Source organism: Phaenicophaeus curvirostris, chromosome 2, assembly GCF_032191515.1.
Source record: "Phaenicophaeus curvirostris isolate KB17595 chromosome 2, BPBGC_Pcur_1.0, whole genome shotgun sequence".
NCBI lineage: Eukaryota > Metazoa > Chordata > Aves > Cuculiformes > Cuculidae > Phaenicophaeus > Phaenicophaeus curvirostris.
Window position 1 is genome coordinate 94,285,852 of NC_091393.1, and position 19,367 is coordinate 94,305,218.

The window sequence follows — 19,367 nt, forward strand, 5'->3', positions numbered from 1 at the left end:
GCCTAAGTACCCTGCTTTTCCTACTGCCTCTCATGGAAAACACCCATCCATTTCTATTTAATTCGTTATTTTGATGTTGCCTTTAGTTTTGGTCACACTGGCGGCTGTGTGCTTGATAGGCAGCAAAGTGGGAACACCTAAAATCACCTTCAGTTAGCAGATGAGTTATTTTAGTATTAGTCTTTTCTTTCACTTTGGTATCTGGATTTAGATCTTTTTCTCTATAAAAAGCAGTGGCAGATTCTCAGAAAGGGCTGGAGGTTTTATGCCCAGTCTCCACTTATGTGCTTCAGTAAAGTTTGTCTTTTAGAAGTAAACTTATTTTCTGCGGTAGGGATTATTAATTGCTTGCATTTTCTCAATGAAAAGAAGATGACTGTAAACTGCATTAAAAAAGATTCTAAAATCAGTCCATAAGACCGAAAGACATATTTTCATATATTTTCATATAAGTACACAAACCTGAGGGAAATTAGGTGTTGTGTGAAAGGAAATTGGATAAATAGTTGGTTTTCCACTTGTGCCCAGATATTGCTGTTGTAGCTCTTTAAAACCAGTGTGTACTAGCTCATGACTCGTGAGAGGAAGTTTGTAAAGGGATCTAGCTAGGCAGGCTCTTGTCTAATGCTCTATTCATTATTGTTTCCATCTAAAGTTGAATTCAAGGGACTGAGGTTATTTGTTGTGATTAGTTATGCTTTATATAACTATGCAGATAGATCTTTGGGAATTGCAGTGACTTAGTTGCATAAACATAGTTTGAGATATATGATAAATATGTCTTGCAGGAGAAGTATGGACTAGAAAAGAATTAACATATCAGTTTCATAATTAACTGTCCAGTTTTGGATTGCAAAATATTAAAGTTGAAGATTATTGATGAAATAATTCAATGCAAAGAAGGTTCCCATAAAGATCCTTAGCAAATTGCTGGTTCTTCTAAGTGCATAGTAGAAGCCATTATTTGATGTATTATTGATTGATTTTTGATGTATCCAACTAATAGATAAAATCTGGAAATGCTGTGGAAGTATTTACTTAGGGTGGGGAGTTGGAACATGAACATCAGAGTTAAGAAGAATACTTATTTGGACTGCATCCACTTGGTGGAAAATGTTCACTCTGTTTCTTAAATGAGGTTTAGTTATAAAGGGCGCTTTGAAAATAGACGGATAATGGCTATTGGTATCTGTAGAGAGGTATACACAAGTCAGCTGTAGTTTTCTGGTGCTATTCTCTTACGCAAAGAGTGTTCTTGAAATGGCATGGTGCCTGTATGCTGCAGAGTTTAAAATACACTTGATATGGACTGTGTAGCTATGGAGGCCAAAGTTTTCCAACTTGGACAGCCAAGAGTGAGGCCTCTAAAGCACGTGTGTAGTAGTGGCCTGATTCTTAGGTCTGTTCTAGTGAAGCTTTCTTAATTCTGTTCAGCAGACTATTAAATAAACAGCCAGGAACTTCACTCAGATTTGTTATCACTGAGCTGATCTATAAATCAGATCACATTTTGATAGGTAGCCAAGTACAATTGAAGAGTTAGCTTTACGCAATAGATAAAACTTCTGTAATTTACAAGCCTTTATAAAATTTGTGGAAATTCTGACCTAATGCAGTTTTAACTGTTGCAACTCACTTTTTGGTCGTATGAAAAAGTAGTATCTTAAAGCATGTAAAGGCAAAATGTGTTCATATATAGGATAATATAGTCTTTTAGTCTTTTGATTCTCAAAACAGGTCTTATTTGCGGTTTTAATTCCAAGGGGATAGCAAAGAAATATATTTCCCTTCTTTTAATTAGATCAAATCCATTTTATGAACCAAAATCAAGTCCAGCTTTAATTAAAGTTGCCCCGCCGCAAGAACCAGAAAAGAAGATGAAAAGAAAGGCTCCTGAACCACCAAACCTCTTGCCAAAGACCGAGACAGGCGTGAGCGAGAACATGTCTGCTATTCCTGCATCGAGGGACCTTTCTTCTTCTCCTAAGGTAGGTTTTTCATACCAAAATTTCATCTTTGTTGTTAATGTTACCTTTGTGCGTATTGTAGACATCCTATTTATTTCTGCAGGCCATCTTAAAAGCTTTGCTTATACTTAATAAGGTGTGGGCTCATTTCTATTCACTTGCTGGTTCATAGGGAGAGAGCAGCAGTAGGAGTTTGTATTTTTGCTTTAAGGATTTAATGACGACAGTAACAGCAACCGCAGTTTCAGAGAAAAGAGACTTCTAGTAACAAATGTTGAAGGACAGCTGGATATGCCATCGAGAAGGAAGAAAATCATGCTGAACAATACTTTGTCTTGATCTTTTGTAATACTGCTAAGCCTTGCCCCTGTTGAAGAGTCAGTCTCCTCATTTCTGTCATAAATCTGGGTTTTCAGAGATTAGTACTGGATGCTGTTTATTTGTATTGGGATTTGTATACGTCCCGTTCCATAGGTATGTTGAGGTAATTTAAAAAAAAAAAAAAAGACAATCTACTCTAAACCAGATTAGCTGCTTATTAGGAATGCCCAAACTAAGCTTACTTATATAGTCCCGAACATTTGTGTTTGTCAAGGTAAAATACAAGTTAACTTCTGTTGAAGAGGGCAATGTGAGGTGTAGGCATTTCAGGTTTACAACAGCTAACTTCTGTTGGTGTGAATTTCAATTCTAGTTTTTTACCAGTTAGCACCACTTGTGCTTTTTAAAACAAAATACATACTAAATACTGTATTTTAATGTGTCCTTTTTAAAAATTAATTTGATACATGCTGACTGCTTGTTTCGAAGGGTAGGACAGAAGGCTTCCCTTACAGAGTATCTCGCCCAAGTTATCACAGAATCACGGAATAACCAGGTTGGAAGAGACCCACTGGATCATCGAGTCCAACCGTTCCTATCAAACACTAAACCAGTGTTATGCATGTTATCATCTGGTTTTCCTTGTTTTGGAATTGCTGTACTTTAAGAATTGAATGAAAATGTTTGTCATACCTATCATTTCATTGCTTAATTACTCAGCCAGATTGCTGACATGTCCTTGTCCCCTCAGGCTCTAATCTTGCTGTCGTTTTACTGCTCAATCAGAGTAAAGACTATGAGACCAGAAATCTAACCTGTGTCTGCTCACAGCAAAACAAAACAACACACTGAGGCCACAAGCACAATTCACAAGTTACTCTTAATATACAAAACTACAACCAGGGAAAGATGAAATTAAAGTGTGGAAGCAAGGATCCTGTTTGCTGGAGTTCCTGTATGAAAAATATTGCACATTATTTGATTTCTGGTGGAGTCTGGCCTCCAGGTCAAAGCAAAATGGCCAAAGTGTAAAGCATTCTGGTACTACCAGGCAGAGAGGAGACATCCGTAGAGGAGATTTTATCAGGTTCCTTGATGGAGGTTGTGCCCCCATTGCTTATTGTTCGAGAGGGTTTTTCACAGTCTGCATCCAAGGAAAAATGTCTCTGCTTTATTTCATGTCTTCGTTGTGCTGAAATAATGTATAACTACCGAGTTTGATTGTTGTAGTTTTTGTCTACCTCAAATTAAGTTTTAGACTTAGTTTAGTCTGAAAGCTGGAATTGTTTAAGAAAAGATGCAGGATTGAACTTGCTAAGAAGACTGTGTTCTATTATGAACACAGTCAGGTAGATACAGCTCTTCTGCAGGTTGTTAGTTTCTGAATATTTTGGTGCCTCCCTGCTTGCAGCCCACCTCTCTGCCACTGGTGCTGAGGCACAGCTGAGGTCAGCAAAGGCCCAAGTACTGAAATTTTTATATTCATTAGGGCCACGGGAGAAAATGGACCTCTGTGCTGACCTTCTCTGATATAGAAAGCTACAGGATTTTGGAGAATATGAGATCATTAGGGAAAGCTCCAAAGCAGACACAGTATCCTGGCTTACTGTATTACAGCTAGAGTGGAAAGTTTCGCTAAATGGGTGTGTTAAAATATTGTACGGTCACTTGCAGTTCAGAAAGCTTTTTGTAATCACAGTCTTTTTTCTGTGCTTGAATTGTTTTCCTCTAAGGTGATCTAATAACGTTAGATCAAAAGCACTTTACTTGGAATGCTTTTTGAAATTTGGAAAAGTACTGGTGTTTAAAAGAAAAGAAAATTAAACTACTTCCTCACATCAGAGTACAAAATAGTGCCCAGGTTGTATTTGGACTGTTGGCACAAATAACTTGTTTGTTTATTACTCAATAATAGTGGTAATGTTTAGCAACTCTGGAAAAAAAAATCCCATCAAAAAGTATAGGCACTATACAAACATGAACTTTGCCACTCACCCTTATGTAGGGAGAATAGTCCCACAAAGGTAAACATATGTAAAGGGAGGTTAAATAACGTATCTTATTCAGTGTTTTGTCCATGTTTGATGTTCACAGAAAGCCTCTGCTACAACTCTGACCAGAGCCTAAGTGTTCTGACATGTTCAATTGGTTGTCTTCATAGGAAATGGCTGTGGAGAAATGCTAATCTTTAGGCTACACAAGCACGGCATTAATATTAGAACTTCAGAGCTTAAGGAAAAAAGACTCCAAAAAATGCTCCTGCAAATATCTTGACAGGGTATTTGGAGTTCATTTTTCCTTCACTTGCTGATGGTGTTCACCACACTAAAAACAAAAATTACAAAAACATCTATATATCAGCAAGTTTATTAGGTAGAAATTGCTGCTGAAAAATTATTTGACACATGACAGATTGCTACTCAAAATACATGTTCCAAATACTTGAAACTTGGTTACTTTCTTTAAAAAAACACTTAGATTTTGGCATTCCCAAGAATTTAAATTCCGACTTAAAATTTGGGCAAGAGTGGTTGATATTTTCCTATGCATACACCCAGAAATCAAATCCCTAGAGTATGGCTGGACACCAAAATTGCTTTGTTCAGTATTCAGCTGCAATGTGCCTTCTAGCATTGGCATCATGAGTATAGGAACGCTTCCACAGAGTGCAATTGTGTTTGCTGTTGAAACAATATAGCCTGAATCCAACGTTTTACCATTACCCAAGTAGTGGTGGAAGGTGTTTCTTGCCTGAGGGATATCGGACTTCCCACACATGATTTTTTTTTTTTTATGTGTTTATGTTTTCTTAATTTACAACAACAGTGTCTGCAGTAGTGAAAGAGAAGAGCAAAACAATGACATTTTAGCAGTCAGCAGTGTTGGACATGTTTCACTTGAGAATATACTTAAGCTAATGCACCTACATGAATTGCAAAAGGCTTTTTGTTTTTATGGGAGTTGTACTGTCTTCTAACAGCTGTATACTATTTCTAGATTTTTGTAGAATCATATCCACAGTGAATTACCCTTATTACTCCTGGCACCACAAATATCCAATTCCTACTGCTTCCTTTGTTCAGAGATGTATGGTGTTTAAGATAATTCTGTGTAAAAGTTTCATGTAAAACTAGGCAGAAAGATTTAGAAAGAGAACTTCTGATCTTGTGGTATCAGCATCACACCTGGGATCCTAAAGATAAAGAGCATGCTCCAGGGTGGAACTTGTTCAAGAACCCAGTGACCAGTGAAGACAGAATATGAGACTAATAAACAGTCATTAAGGGACCTCTGGAAGTTGTCTGATCCAACATCCCCTACTCAAGCAAGGCCAGTTAGAGCCAGTTGCCCAGGACCGTGTCCGTGCAGCTTCTAAATAGCTCCAATATTCATGCCTAAGCAATGAACTAACTGGAATAGCAAACCTTTTCCAAGCTTCCTAATGTATTCTCTTTGAAGATTGCCCTTCTGATCACTCACTGATCTCTGTGTCGTCTCTGTTGGTGAGGAAGGGGCGGTTATCTGTTAGAGATAAGGCAGGGTCTAGATCTCTGTAAAGGTCCAGCCAACTCTTGGCCCTATAGTATTAGCTCGGTATTTGCCATGTCTGGGTTGGGAGGAAGTTGTGTTTCCAGGTAGTATTCCCTTGTTCTTCCTAAAGGAGTACCTTAATTCTCTTCTGTCTTTCTTTTGTGCCTCCTCTAAACTAATCTAAGTCAACAGAGAGGACTTAAAAATGCAGAGTCTGAAAGCCTGAAATTATCTCACAGTTAATCATCTCAAATGGCTTGAAGACTTGTGATGTGCTGGCTATATTTAGATGAGTCTGAGGAACAAACTGGAAACTTGTAATTGGGCTCTTCAGTCATCAACCAGCCACAGCGCTTTCAAGCCCAACTGAAGCCTTATTGGGCTTGTTACCATCATACATGTGTTACTGTTCCTGATGTGGTTTGGATAACAAGGTTCTGCCTTTCACAGAGGTGATGGAAACTTTAAATTTCTTCCACTTTATTTTGTGGAAAAATACAGAACAAAAACATTCAGGCTCAAAAAGTGGTATCAGAACAGTGCACGTAGCATGCGTATCAGTGCCTATCATTGCTTTAGCTGATTGAAAAAAATGTACGTACCAATTTGAACTGGCATAAATCTCAGCCAGCCTCAGTATCTCTTATCTTCTCTGCAATATGTTTAGTGGAACTAAGATCCAAGTATCAGTTACAGAGTTGGCAACTGTGTCCTGTAGTGGAGAAGCTGAAGCCATGTGTCTGCACAATGATGGATTTTATTGCCTTTGTGAGAATGAGGGGCAGGAATGGTACTGCATTTATTTGGGAGGTGAGGAATTATTTACTAGGGAACAGGAGGACACAGATAATCACCCTCAACTACAGAGTTATTTTCAAGTGCTGGAAGAAAATAGTCCTTGCACTGAATTGGCGTTACTCATTCACTCTTTGAGAGGACAGCATATGTCATTCTCTTCAGGAACCCATTCTCAGAAAGGCTTTTCCTATTACATGGTAGTTCCATTTTGTAGCCAGACTGCAAGAAAGACCTGGACCTTGTTGATGGCTCATGATTCCATCAGGTTTTGGGATACTGCTGTTGCCATTAACTTAGTGAAAGTCAATGAGTATGTTATGTTTGGTGACTCCAGCTTGGTTTCATGTCTTTTTCTTCAGAGACTGGAAACCCATGTTCATTACACACGTGCTTTACAGAGTGGCTACTTGGAGATGCATTGGACTAGTTGTCAGCCTGGGCTTGGTAGCCCACAGAGATCTCCATCTTGCAGCTTTTTTACTGGGTTACTCAGAATATGTCACTAAATGAAACTCCTCCGTTCCAGTCTTGGCAGTAGGTGTTTCCCTGACAACATGTGATTACATGAACAGACATGGAATTGGTATCAGACTACAGGATGCTTTTTGAACCTGTCCTTGTTTTTTGAGCTAGACCTAGCAGCTGATGAAAGTACATAGCACCAGGACAGGATGATAAGTAAGCTTAAGTCTGTCATATTAATGTATACGCCATTCTCGCCTTTATGAAAGTCGCAGTGTTGCTATTAGTCATGAAAATATAGGCACTAAATTTATTGCTTGTAGACAAGAGTTTATGATGGCCTTTTATGTTGGCAGAAAAGGAGAATGCACTTTCACATAATAGTGCAAAGCCAGTAATAACATTTCTGGTTGTTGCTATTGTTATTTAAGCTCTCCCTTTCTTTTTTAAAGCAAAATTATTTGTTTTGCATGCCCAGTGATACTCTGCTCTCTCATGCTAGGCAGGCTAGCTGATTCAAGCTCTAATGAAACACTTAGAGGAAATGCGTAATAGGAAATAGAGAATCCTTCTTCAACATGGTAGGTAATAACCATCTCCATCCAGTATCCAGTATGAACATCTTAAAACACAGATGCAGTAATGCAGCCAAGTGCAGAAATTACATTAAATTTAAAATGGTAGATGAAGATCACTCATTGTCTCTTGATATCAAATGTGTCTCAGTTGTCCATTCACATAAAGACTTGCTGACTCACTGGAACATTATCTTTTACAATTTCTTCCCTTCCAGCTTGTCATTAGCTGCAAAGGAATTGTACAGCTCATTTGCAGGAGATCTTTGTTCTGTCATAGAATCATAGAATGGTTTTGCTTGGAAGGGACTTTAAAGATCATCCAGTCCTAACCCCCCTGCCTTGGGCAGTGACACCTCCCACTGGATCAGGTTGCTCAAAGCCTCATTCAACCTGGCCTTGAACACCTCCAAGGATGTGGCAGCCATGATTGCTCTGGGCAACCTGTGCCCATGCCTCACCACCCTCATAAAAAATTTCTTCCTAATATCTCATCTAAATCTGCCCTCTTTCAGATTAAAAACATTACCCTTCATCCTATCCCTGTACTTTCCGATAAAGAGCCCCTCCCCAGCTTTCCTATTGGCCCCCTTTAAGTACTGGAAGGCTTCTATAAGGTCTCCCTGGAGCCTTCTCTTCTCTAGGCTAAACAAGCCCAAATCTCTCAGCCTGTCCATATATGGGAGATACTTCATCCTTCCGATTGTCTTCGTGGCCCTCCTCTGGACTAGTATCAGGTCCATGTCCTTCCAGAGTTGGGAACTCCAGAACTGAACACATTACTCCAGGTGAGATCTCATGAGAGCAGAATAGAGGGGTAGAATTACCTCATGCAACCTGCTGAACACACTTCTTTTGATTCAGCCAAGGATACAGTTGGCTTTCTGGGCTGCAAGCACACATTGACAGCTCATATTGAGCTTCTCATCCTCCAACACCCCCAAGTCCTTCTCTTCAGGGCTACTCTCAATCCCTTCTCTGCCCAGCCTGTATTTGTGTTTAGGATTGCCCTGACCCAGGTGCAGGACCTTGCACTTGATCTTGTTGAACTTCATGAGGTTTGCACAGGCCTACCTCTCAAGCCTGTCAAAGTCCATATGGATGGTATCCCTTTCCTCCAGTGTGCTGACCACACCATACAGCTTGTTGTCATTGGCGAACTTGCTGAGTGTGCCCTCAATCCCACTATCCGTGTCTTGCAACAAAGATGTTAAACAACATTGGTCCCAAAACTGACCCCTCCAGAGCGCCACTCATCACTGGTCTCCACTTGGACATTGTGTCATTAACCACAACTTCCTTAGCATCTCAGCAGTGTGCTGGTTTGGGGTATTCATTGTTCACAGCAGCTGCAGATTCTAGTGATCCAGTAGTGCTTGGGCTACTACTTCTAGGAAGCAGCCTGGTAAAATGGAAAATGCAACCTTAGTAAAGTCTTCTACCGCTGTTTCATGTTCAAATGTCTTTTATGGTTTAAGTTTCCCTGTGCTCATATTTGTAGCAGAAACATTTAGAAAAAAAAAGAAAAGCAAGAAAACCAACAAAACTTTACTCATCCAAGTTCCTACCTGCTGAATACAGTTACTGTGTCAGCATAGGGAAATTAAATTCTTCTAGTCTCTCTTTTTACTGGTTTTATGGAAGTCAAATGATTTGTTAATGAAGGGGTCACTGTTTATGCAAATGGAAGTAGAGAAGCAGTAAATAATTTTGAATTATCAGATATCTAATTACTACAATTTCTAGGTAGTTGTTTATATTTCTGTTTCATTAGCGACAAGAATTTTCACTGATGTAAGTGGGAAAACATTTTATATACCTGCACATACATATGTGCACATATAGTAGTAATTGATAGACATTTTATGTTGGTGATATTAACTGTCCCTGAATATTTACAGACTCTCACTTATGTGACCTAAGTAGCAAACCCATGACTGGACAAGAAAAAATGGGAAGATGTTACAAAAGCTCTTTCTCCCCTTAAACATGCAGGCATGACTGCACATGAATAGAAGACATGGATAAAGGGTAGGAGCATTGATGGACAGAGTTGTTCTGCCAAATGGAGGTCCCTTGCTCTGCTCTACCTATTTGATTAGAGATTTTGTAAAAACGGGTACCTGAAGTGGTGTGTAATGTGTGATAACTTGTCCTGAGCTGGCACCAAAGAGACCGGCAGAAGGGACAACCACTTACTATCCAATAGGACCCAAAGGAGTGTCTCAGATACTGTGTGGAAGTATTTGAGATTCATGCTTTTATGAGTAGGTTTTTGCTTACAAGTGGCCTCCTTAGGCTATGAAATGATGAATTCTTTCTTAGTTGGATGTTGCTCGTTTTGCCTATGTGTTTTTTCTGAAGCAGTAATGTTCTGAGTTTCTCTTTTTTGCAGCCTTGCTTGAGTCCCTCCTTCTCCTTGCAGGTGGCTTAATGGATGTTAATTGATGGAGGGTGGTGTCTGTTGTCTTCATACTACTCCCATGATTGGTGCCAACAGGTTTTTAGCCATCAAGAGTGTAGATGAAACCAAACCCATCTTTGTTCTATTTGCTGCTTTCTGCCGTTCTGATTGAAGTATTTTGTGCCCATTTTCTAGCAACAAGCCAGTTGAACTGCTGTTAAAAATATTTAGGGGCTGTTCATAGAACATTATGTTTGAGAGGTGTTTCCTTCAGAATCTGAGGTTTAAAATCAGATGTCATCAATTTACCCATGTGTTCCTGTACTGGTATGTTGGAGGTAGAATTGAACTCTTTCCAGCCTCAGCCCTTCACTTCTCATTTCCAACCACATACAGTAAAAAGCTAGAGTGTTATCTAGGTGGAAACAGATCATCACATGCAGGTCTTTCTGCAGGGCTTATGACTCATGCATCAGCTGTATATGTTACTCAGGGAACTAGTCCAGGCTGTGTGCTTTTTGAGACAAGGGCTAGCTGAAAGGCAATGCTTTCTCTAAAATCTAGGTAACCAAATGCTGTCCAGGAGCAGTGAATATTATCCTTTTCACTGTCATGAATTTGTTAGGTAGTGCTGAGCTAATCTCTTGCACTAGATCTTGGACAGCAGTGTTGAGGTTTTTATAAGTTCCCAGCTTGATACAACCATGATAAAGTAGCAGAGTTATTGGCTTGACTCAAGTGCGATACAGCTGAAAGAGTGCTGTTTCATGGCACAAGAAGTATCATAAACCAAGCAGTTCTCGGTAAGGTCAGGTCTGAATTGTCTCACACTGAGGACTCTAAAGCAGCAGCTTCCAATAATTTGAAGTCAGGTATTTTGTGGACCTCGCGTTTGCTTCAGTTAAATGGACTGCTACCTCACAAGGATGTCTGGAAGATTAAATGTTTAATCTTCTAGATTAAAATACCATGAAGATGAACAATGTAGAAAAGCCCTTTGATGAGATTAATGGTACTGTGGTCAGCTCAAGGTCCAGGGAATGTGCAGCAGATGAGGCATTTGGACAAACAATTAATATTTCAGATAAATAGAAATACTCAGTAGTCCCTTTCAGTGAGGTTGTCAATTGAGTACCCTCTGTGAGGGGGAACTCTAGGGGAAGAAGTACCCTTAATAGGAGTATGCAAAGGTTACTAATTGGCATTGAATATGTAACCGTAATTTTGTAATATTCCAACTTCTGAACACTTGATTTAGCAGCTTTAAGTGCTGATTCTTAAGTGTTTCACTGTTTCTCATTTAGATCCTTGTAAGTAGGAAGGTTGCAAATAACAGGTCTCCGGGGCTGTCCTAGAAAAATTTGTTTCATTTCAAATTAATATACATACTTTGCAGGATGATAAATGCTTGGCTTTTTTTGCCATTTTCATAATTGCTCCTTATGGTATTTCTGCATTATCGGTGCAGCATAGCTCCTACTGAAATAGGAAGAAGCATTGTTAGTGCCTGCAGCAGTTGTGGGTTGCACCAGTTAGCACTTCTTCAAAATGTCTGTGCAAATAAGGCTTGGTGATTTCACTCATGTTATGACATTCAAAGCCTCACTTTTCATGTTTTTATATTTAACTTACATATACATATTATAGTACTCAGGTTTGTCTTCCACTGCTTGTTGAAAAATACTCTCTTTAGATATGCAATGGCAGTATATCTGTATGCTTTATTTCATCTTGGAAGTTTAAAACTGTGCATCATTCTGTGAGATGAAAATCCATCTCTGCTGGAAACTGAAAAAGCCAACAGGCATAGAACTTATTGTGTGACAAAGTAAAGGGGAGTATTATTGCTGTGTGCCGTTAAAATGCCAGCACCGTTGCATGTAGGCAAACTGTAACAAAAAAATACTTCTTTCATATTTTATTCAAAAAAATACACTAATTTATTTAATACTAGTTTCCCATGTGAATCTGATTATTTACGTTAACCTTTCCATTTCTTTGAATGAAGTACTGAACAGTCTGTCTTACCAACAAGTGCAAGGATAGTCAAATAAGACATACTGATCCAGGAACTGCTTCAAGACTGTTGAGATCAGAGGAGAGATGGCCTTTGGATGGTTGGAGTGCCCCTGCTACCTTTTCGAGGCTGGAGCTCCCTGTGTTAGGAAGCACATTTAGTATTTTGAGTCCCTGAAGAGAGAGAGATGGGGAGAGTGAAAGCAGGGGATCTCCGCAGTCAGGGCAGGGAGCGTGAGCTGGGCTCTGCGTTGCCTTTGTGAGAAGTGTCTTGTTGCACCTACTTCTGTGGGATCTGGAAGGGACTGGTCTCCTCGAGAAGGTGCCAAAGCTATTTGCCTGAAATCTGTCCTTTAAATATCCCTAATGTACATAAATGCAAGGAAGAAGTTAGGAGCTGCTCAGAGCATTAAATTTCTTGGAGCGCTGATGTTTTTAAATGTCAGCGCACCCATGATACTGTTTAGTTTCTCTCACAGAGGACAAGCCAGATTAGGTACAAACACCACCAGTCAGGCGAAGTGGCTGTGGCTTGCTGTAACGTTTGAAGAACAACCACGTTAGTTAAGCTGAAAGTGAGCTCTGGGCGAGCTTCTGGGATATGTAATCTGAAAATCCTTATCCAGGACGAAGGCCTTTTGTTTTATTTCCTTTAAGTTATTTGCCTTCACTCCTATGGCAGAAGGGAGGTGGGAGAAGGCAGGCAGAGAGTGCGGGGCTGTGAGCTCCTGGCTAGGTACTGGAGGATAACCACCTTCCTGCCATTCACCGTAACCTTTTCAAAGGACGTGGAAGGCTTTGATTCGCATGCTTGGCTTCACAGACTATTACTGCTGTTTACTTCAAGCTTTGCTCTTTAGAAGGTAGAAGAAAGAAGGAATGCTTCTCTCTTTTAAACTACCATCAAAACAAAAATCCTCAAAATCTTGGCAACAAAAACCTGATGGAGCCTATCCTTTTTCTGTAGAGTTTTTACACCTTATTATCAGGCTTCTTAACAAGAGCCATACAAGCAGAATACTGGTCAGCTTTTACATTGAAATCTTGATTCTTTCCAGTATTCCCTTGTACCAAACGAGAAGTTAAACACAATTTGAATAAGTTTATGTTATTGTAACGTTAACTTTTAGGCATTGCATGGAGCTTTGGCTCGGTTTGTCATGGTTGGTAAGCACCTCAAACTGGAAATAAGCGTGCAGGAATAAATATTCCTTTGTTTCTGTCATGATGACTTATGGACATACTATAAAAATAATTTATCTTCCCCTAATAAATCAATCTAATAGTTAACTTTCATTTTGCTTACTAATTCACTGTTACCACTAATCTTTCTTTGGTTTGGGTCAGATACTTAAGCGTAGGAATAAATCCCAGATCTGAGCCAGAATGCTTTGATTTTCTTTTGGTTACCGAGGAAGAAAAAATAGTTTAAAACCAAAATAGACAGCTTCTGCAAGCAAATCTACAGTACGGTGGTGGTCCTAATACGAGGTGTTTGTATTAGCTGTTCTACCCTATTTTGTAAAAGTAGTTTTGGCAGAACTTTGCCTCATTTATTTAAAATAGTGATCTTCATTAGTTTGAGACGAGCTGGTTAATTAAATACATTAGGGAAGCTTGATATACCGAGAAGACAAAAATAGGAGAAACAGGGAAGCTGCGTGTACCAGAAGCTAACCCTAGGGCATGTGAAACTATCAAACCTTGTGTATGAATGTTGAACGCATATTCGCTAGCAAACATGAGTTAAGCGCAAATCTTTTTAAGGAGAAAGAATCAAGCCAGTTGGAAGGAAATTGCTATATTCCTGCGCTGCTAGAAGAAATATGTTGCCAATTCATATTGCAACACAGCTATGAGGTCTAGAAGCTGCATAATAAACCGAGTACTTCTGAGATAGTGCCGGCACACTAGCTGCATGTTCTACAACAGCATTTTTTAGCCGTGTTCAACAGTGTGCTTGCTATCGCTCCTCCATTTGTTGAATTCAGGATGACCTTTGCATGAATAAAGTCAAATAGGATTAAGGCAGGAATTTTCAACAATGGGAAAGAGCAACAGATGTAGCCGACTTTGAACGTGGGAGGATTGTTGATGCACGTTTGCCTAAAGGGAGTATCTGTGGTGACAAAAAAAATGGTGGGGGGGAAACCAACAATTTCCTAAAAAATTAACCACGTAAAAGAAAATAAAATAAATAAAAAACAATCCAAAGGAACAGAGTGATCCTGGATTTTATTGAAGTCAAGATGTATACATGTTTTTTTGACTCACTGTCTCCTTTTAAATACGTTTTTTTCTGCTCTTTCAGAATAACTGTCTGTTCTCTGTGACCATTGTTATATGAGCTGAGGGGTTTGTGAGGTACAACATAGTTTAGATTTACCTTCTTTTCTATAAAGTATGTAAGTGGAATATAGGGAAGAAGGAGGTGATGTTTCTCTGGAGAACTGGCCATTTCAATACAAAATCCAGAACCTGCTAATATTTTTTTATTGGATTTATCCTGTACACAAGCATATAGATGGATCTCAAATGCATGCAGTGCCCTTTGTATAGAGGCTGCTCTAAAAAGAAAAAGAAAGGTTGAAAACACAGTTAAAGCAATAACTCTTTATGATATATCTTAAGTAGTTTTATACTTTATGTGCCTGTTAGATAAATGGAATTTGTTTTCATATCAATAAAAAATAAAACATGCATATGCTTTTTCTTGGTAGACTCAGAGAATATTTTTGTGCACTATGGAAGTATTCAATTACTTTTTTTTAAATACAACCAATTCTTTGAGACTTGCTTGGTTTCATTATTGACGAGCTATTTTGCAGTTTAGTAGACAGTTGTGTTAATCTCTAAATGATCCTTCATAGTTTATAGTAATGAATAATGCACAAATTTAAATATAGTTCATATGTGTAATTCAGACAAATCAGCTTTGAAAAGCATGCATAGGAAAAGCTTTTAAGGTGTGAATGAAATAATGTGCTCTAGCTCAATTAAAGGGCTTCAAAGGAGCTAGCTTGAAACTGAAGTAATTAAGGGAATCATGGTGTAAATGTTATGAAAATTATTGGTGAGCTTAATATATTAGAAGTTCAACTGTAATATTTAAGAGCTTGATTAAACACCCACTGATCAAATGCCTACATTACACCTTAAAGAAAGCTATACTGTTGAGAGGGCAGTCTATCACTGTAGAAAATCATTTGGATTCAGAGGAGGTAGTGTGGTAAAACATTTTCTAATACAGCTTATCTTCCCTTACTACTTTAGAGCAGAACTGGGTGAGGTGAGCAGTCGGCTACCTGCTTCCACTGTAAACTTAGAGGTTGTAACACATCTCCCATCCCCCAAAAAGGAGACTTTCAACAGATACTTAAAAAAAAAAGATGTTATCTGGTATTGACTATCTTGAAGAACATAGTTCTGGGTGCTGGAGGCTTCGTTACTAATTTTTGTCGCCTTATTGAAGTTGTTGTGGTGCTTAATTTTCAGACTAGAAACAACTTCATGTGCACACCTGGCATCTTCAGCACCAAGAGCATGTAACTTTGCTATTCAAACTGGGTGGATTCATGCCTACCGTGGCATGTAGAAAGTAGCCATTAGTCTCCTGTGGGTTCACAGACATTGTTCTGTGCATTAGCTCACAAATGTGTACGTAACTGTTGGCTGTGTAACTGTTGGCTGTGATTGTACATGTGCAGTTGTGTGAAAGGCTGTCATATTCACAAGAACGAAAACTTAGAAGTATATTTTGAAATTTCAGTTTGATGGTTGCAGTTAGACACCTGGCTTGTTTTAGAGTTCATGACACTTAATGGAGAGCCTGTTGAAGGCAACAAGAAGTTGAAGGCCTTTAGTTGTTCCTGAATCATGTTTATGTGGAATCTTTTCATCTAAGTTTCCATGAATGTGAACTGGGGCAGAGTAGAGCAGTTTCTGCTTCCTTAGTTGTCTTTTGTCTTTTGTACGTCTGAAGGGTGATCCACAAGTAAGGATACGGTGTCTTTTTCTTTGATAGACCAGCCACAATCTCCGTGCTCTCTGGCTTCATCAACACCTCCAAGACAGGGAACTGTGATCTTCTTAAACCCTTTGCAAGGGTCACTGTTCCCATGCTTCAGTGAGAATAGATCTTTGAAATCTAACTCAAAATGTCCTAAAATGTTACACAACCTGAATTAACTAAAAAGAAAAATAGTATTATATTTTTGCATTCTTCCTTTTAGTTTTAATTAGTTGCCTTGTATTTTGTGTTTCTGGAATGTAATGAAATTAATTCATTGATGATGTGTGTATGTTTTCTTTGTGTATATCTGCATATACATGTGTAGCTATTAGTATATTGGTTACTGCAAAGCACATGATTATTTGCTATATACAGAAGTGTATAATAAATGTGCCTTTATTACCTGCATGCAAACTTTCTAAAAACTGAGTTCAGATAGTAATTTCATGCAGGTGACTTAACAGATCATGATTAAAGTGTTTTGTCCTAGAATCTGCTTAATTACTCAACTGTATTAAATTACACTGTGACCCCTCTTCATAAAGTTGCCAAAGTGCTCTCAAGAACTCCACAAAAAGCCTATTTTTTTATCACTTGAAAGTAATGCTGAAAGATTGATGCGTTTCTAAAGTGCCCACATGGCACTCTGTACCATTGGTACGTAGTCTGTCATGATTTTTATTGACAGCAATGACTCAGTAACATAATGTGACTTTATCCTTTGTTTTGAGACGTGGGGTGTGTAGACCAGAACCCAATCAGCAGGCTTAAATATAAAGCTATAGCAAACCAAATATTATTTCAATGCTCAAATTCTTACAACCGTAACCATAACCCTTCTGTTGTACTTAAAAAGCTAATGGAATATTACCATTACTATTTTAAAAAAAAAAAAAAAGGAAAGAAAATGCTTCTGAGGGGTTTCCAAGGGATGGAGTTTTTTCTGTAAATGCATTTAACTTTTTTTTTTATGTTTATTTATAGCTCCAGTATTAGACTTCTACAAAAAATAGTTTTGAGGGTTTGCCTACTAAAGTTAGGTTTTATTTTAGCACTATTTACTATTGTTTTCAAATGTAGAACCAGAATGTGACATAGGTGTGAATAATAGGGAATAACAGAAAAGTAATTCCAGTTAGAGACATACAATTGGTTGATCTAAAAACTTTTTTCTGCAAGTATTCAAAGAGCCTGAAAAACCCAGACAACACATAGGATATTAAGTGGTTTTATTTGGTCCACCTTCATCTTTTTAAAAGGAATGTTTCAATCCTTTTTCAGAGGAAGCAAGTGCTGCGAGTGGTCTCCAAACTAGTGAAACATATTGCTCCGGATTTTGAGTTGTGTGCATTTTTTGGTGCATGGATGACATGTAATTTGCCTGCCATCACCACTTGGCTCACTTTCACTGTGTCTGGGACAGTCACTTCAGCAATATTTCATGCCTAATACAGGAGAGAAGAGGAAAGGAGGACGATACCATGCACATATTTGGGCTCCTACTTTCTGACCAGGTTTTAGCAATTTCACATCCTTCAGCTCTTGAACATTGACCCTGCTGCTTTTGGCAAGAGTGATGGGCTCTGTGTGGAGCCCCAGCAAGGTGATGTGACTACTGCTGGAAAATGCATAACTGCTTGGGACTATTTGAGAAATAGCTTAGCATTTTAAATATATATTTAAAATGGGAAATTTTCATATTTATTGAGTTAAAATGGAGTAAGAGGCAGACCAGATCCTACTATGGTCCCATTTTCTGTTTCATCCATTCAAGTTAGAAGATTTTTTTAAAAGCTGGTTGGTGAGTCTGGCCACACAGGTTGTAGGTTTAGGTTCTGTAAGAATGTCCCTTTTGACTTCTTTTTGTAGTGAAGTTAGGTACAACCATATTGCTCGCATCCAGTTTAGGACATAAGCTATCTCTGTAGTTTTCCTTAATGGGTGGGCAGAGAATAGGATCCCCTAAGGCCAGCGTAGAGCATCTAGGTCAGACTTCTGATCTGAAGAGTCTTCTAAACCTGTCTCTGATGTCTGGGGAAAAGGTCTTGGGAGATGGGTCTTGCCTACCTAAACTCTTCTTTTGAGAGTCCAATGCCCACCTCTTCCCCCGGAAAACTTGTAGAAGGGGTTGAAAAGCTACAGAACAATAGCAGCACTTATAAAACTTTGGCAGTGAAAATAGGAGATAATAAATAATTGCAAAATTACTTCTAAAAATTTACGTCTGGTAAAAAAAATATGTGAATGTAACTCAATGAGAAACTACGTTATGACTAAAGTAGTGTGCACGCTATGTATTTATAAACTCATCATTCTCACAATAGCATTTCTGTTTAAGCTGTTTGTATATTTTAATGCAACTGTAAGAAAAATTGCTCTGAACTCCTCCCCTACACAACTTTAAAGGTAAGGCAGATCTTAGTCAAGTGATGTCACTGTAGTTGTTTCCTAGTCATGTCTTGGGTTACGCTTCTGCTGCGAAGTGTTGCCTAGCAATCTGCAAACTCCATATGTTTAAGGTGAAGATCCTACGTATAACTAAATAATTTCAGAAGCTCATGTGACTTGGAAATAACTTGGTTTTTGGAACAAACATTGTAGATTCCACTGGAAGCTTATTTAGAGTATTATCAACAAAGTATAGAATACATTGGCTTTTATAAATTTATCATAATTTATGTATTATAGCTAGTTTGCTGTGTTGCCAGAGCACTCCCCTATGTATGCTTTCTCTTCTCTTTACTCACCCCATTTCAAAGAATATCATAATCATTTAATCTCTTGTTATGCAATTAGATATGTTGCTACACATTTATTAGCAAACTTACTGTCAAACTAGTAGTAATGCTCTAATTTACACTTCCCAAAGCATGGAAATTCCTGTGTTGGAATGAAGGCTCCATTCTTTCCCCTCCTGCACCTATCCCAAGGTGCAGTGAGAAGTATTGCAGGAGACTGGGAGGTGTGAATGATAAGTGCTCTACACATTGCAACACCTGGATGTGATCAGACTTGTTAAAGATAATGTACAGGGCTTGAGCCTGAGTTTTCTGAATTTTTGCTGCCTGAGTTCTCCCACCCTGTAGCTCCATGGGGTTCTTTGATAAATCTCATCTCATCCCCCAGCTCAAGGGAGAGCTATTGATACCTTCCCCCACAGCCCCTTCTAACACTGCTGGTACTACTGATCAGAAGGCTGAAGTCTTCTAGTGCAGTCTTTCCATCTAGATGTTTCCCAGTCCTGTCTGCTGAAGTGTGTTTGGAATCACAAACAGCTCACA

At 38.7% G+C, this 19,367-nt stretch overlaps 1 protein-coding gene across 11 annotated transcripts in view; it reads left to right on the forward strand.

Annotated features, from left to right (window-relative positions):
- The window catches only part of EHBP1 (EH domain binding protein 1), a 223,116-nt gene that overhangs the window by 109,957 nt on the left and 93,792 nt on the right, over window positions 1-19,367 (forward strand). For all 11 annotated transcript variants that reach the window (XM_069850070.1, XM_069850071.1, XM_069850072.1 and 8 more), the window contains one exon: window positions 1,802-1,988. In XM_069850070.1, the coding sequence (XP_069706171.1) occupies window positions 1,802-1,988 (187 nt within the window). The remainder of the gene's footprint in view (window positions 1-1,801; window positions 1,989-19,367) is intronic.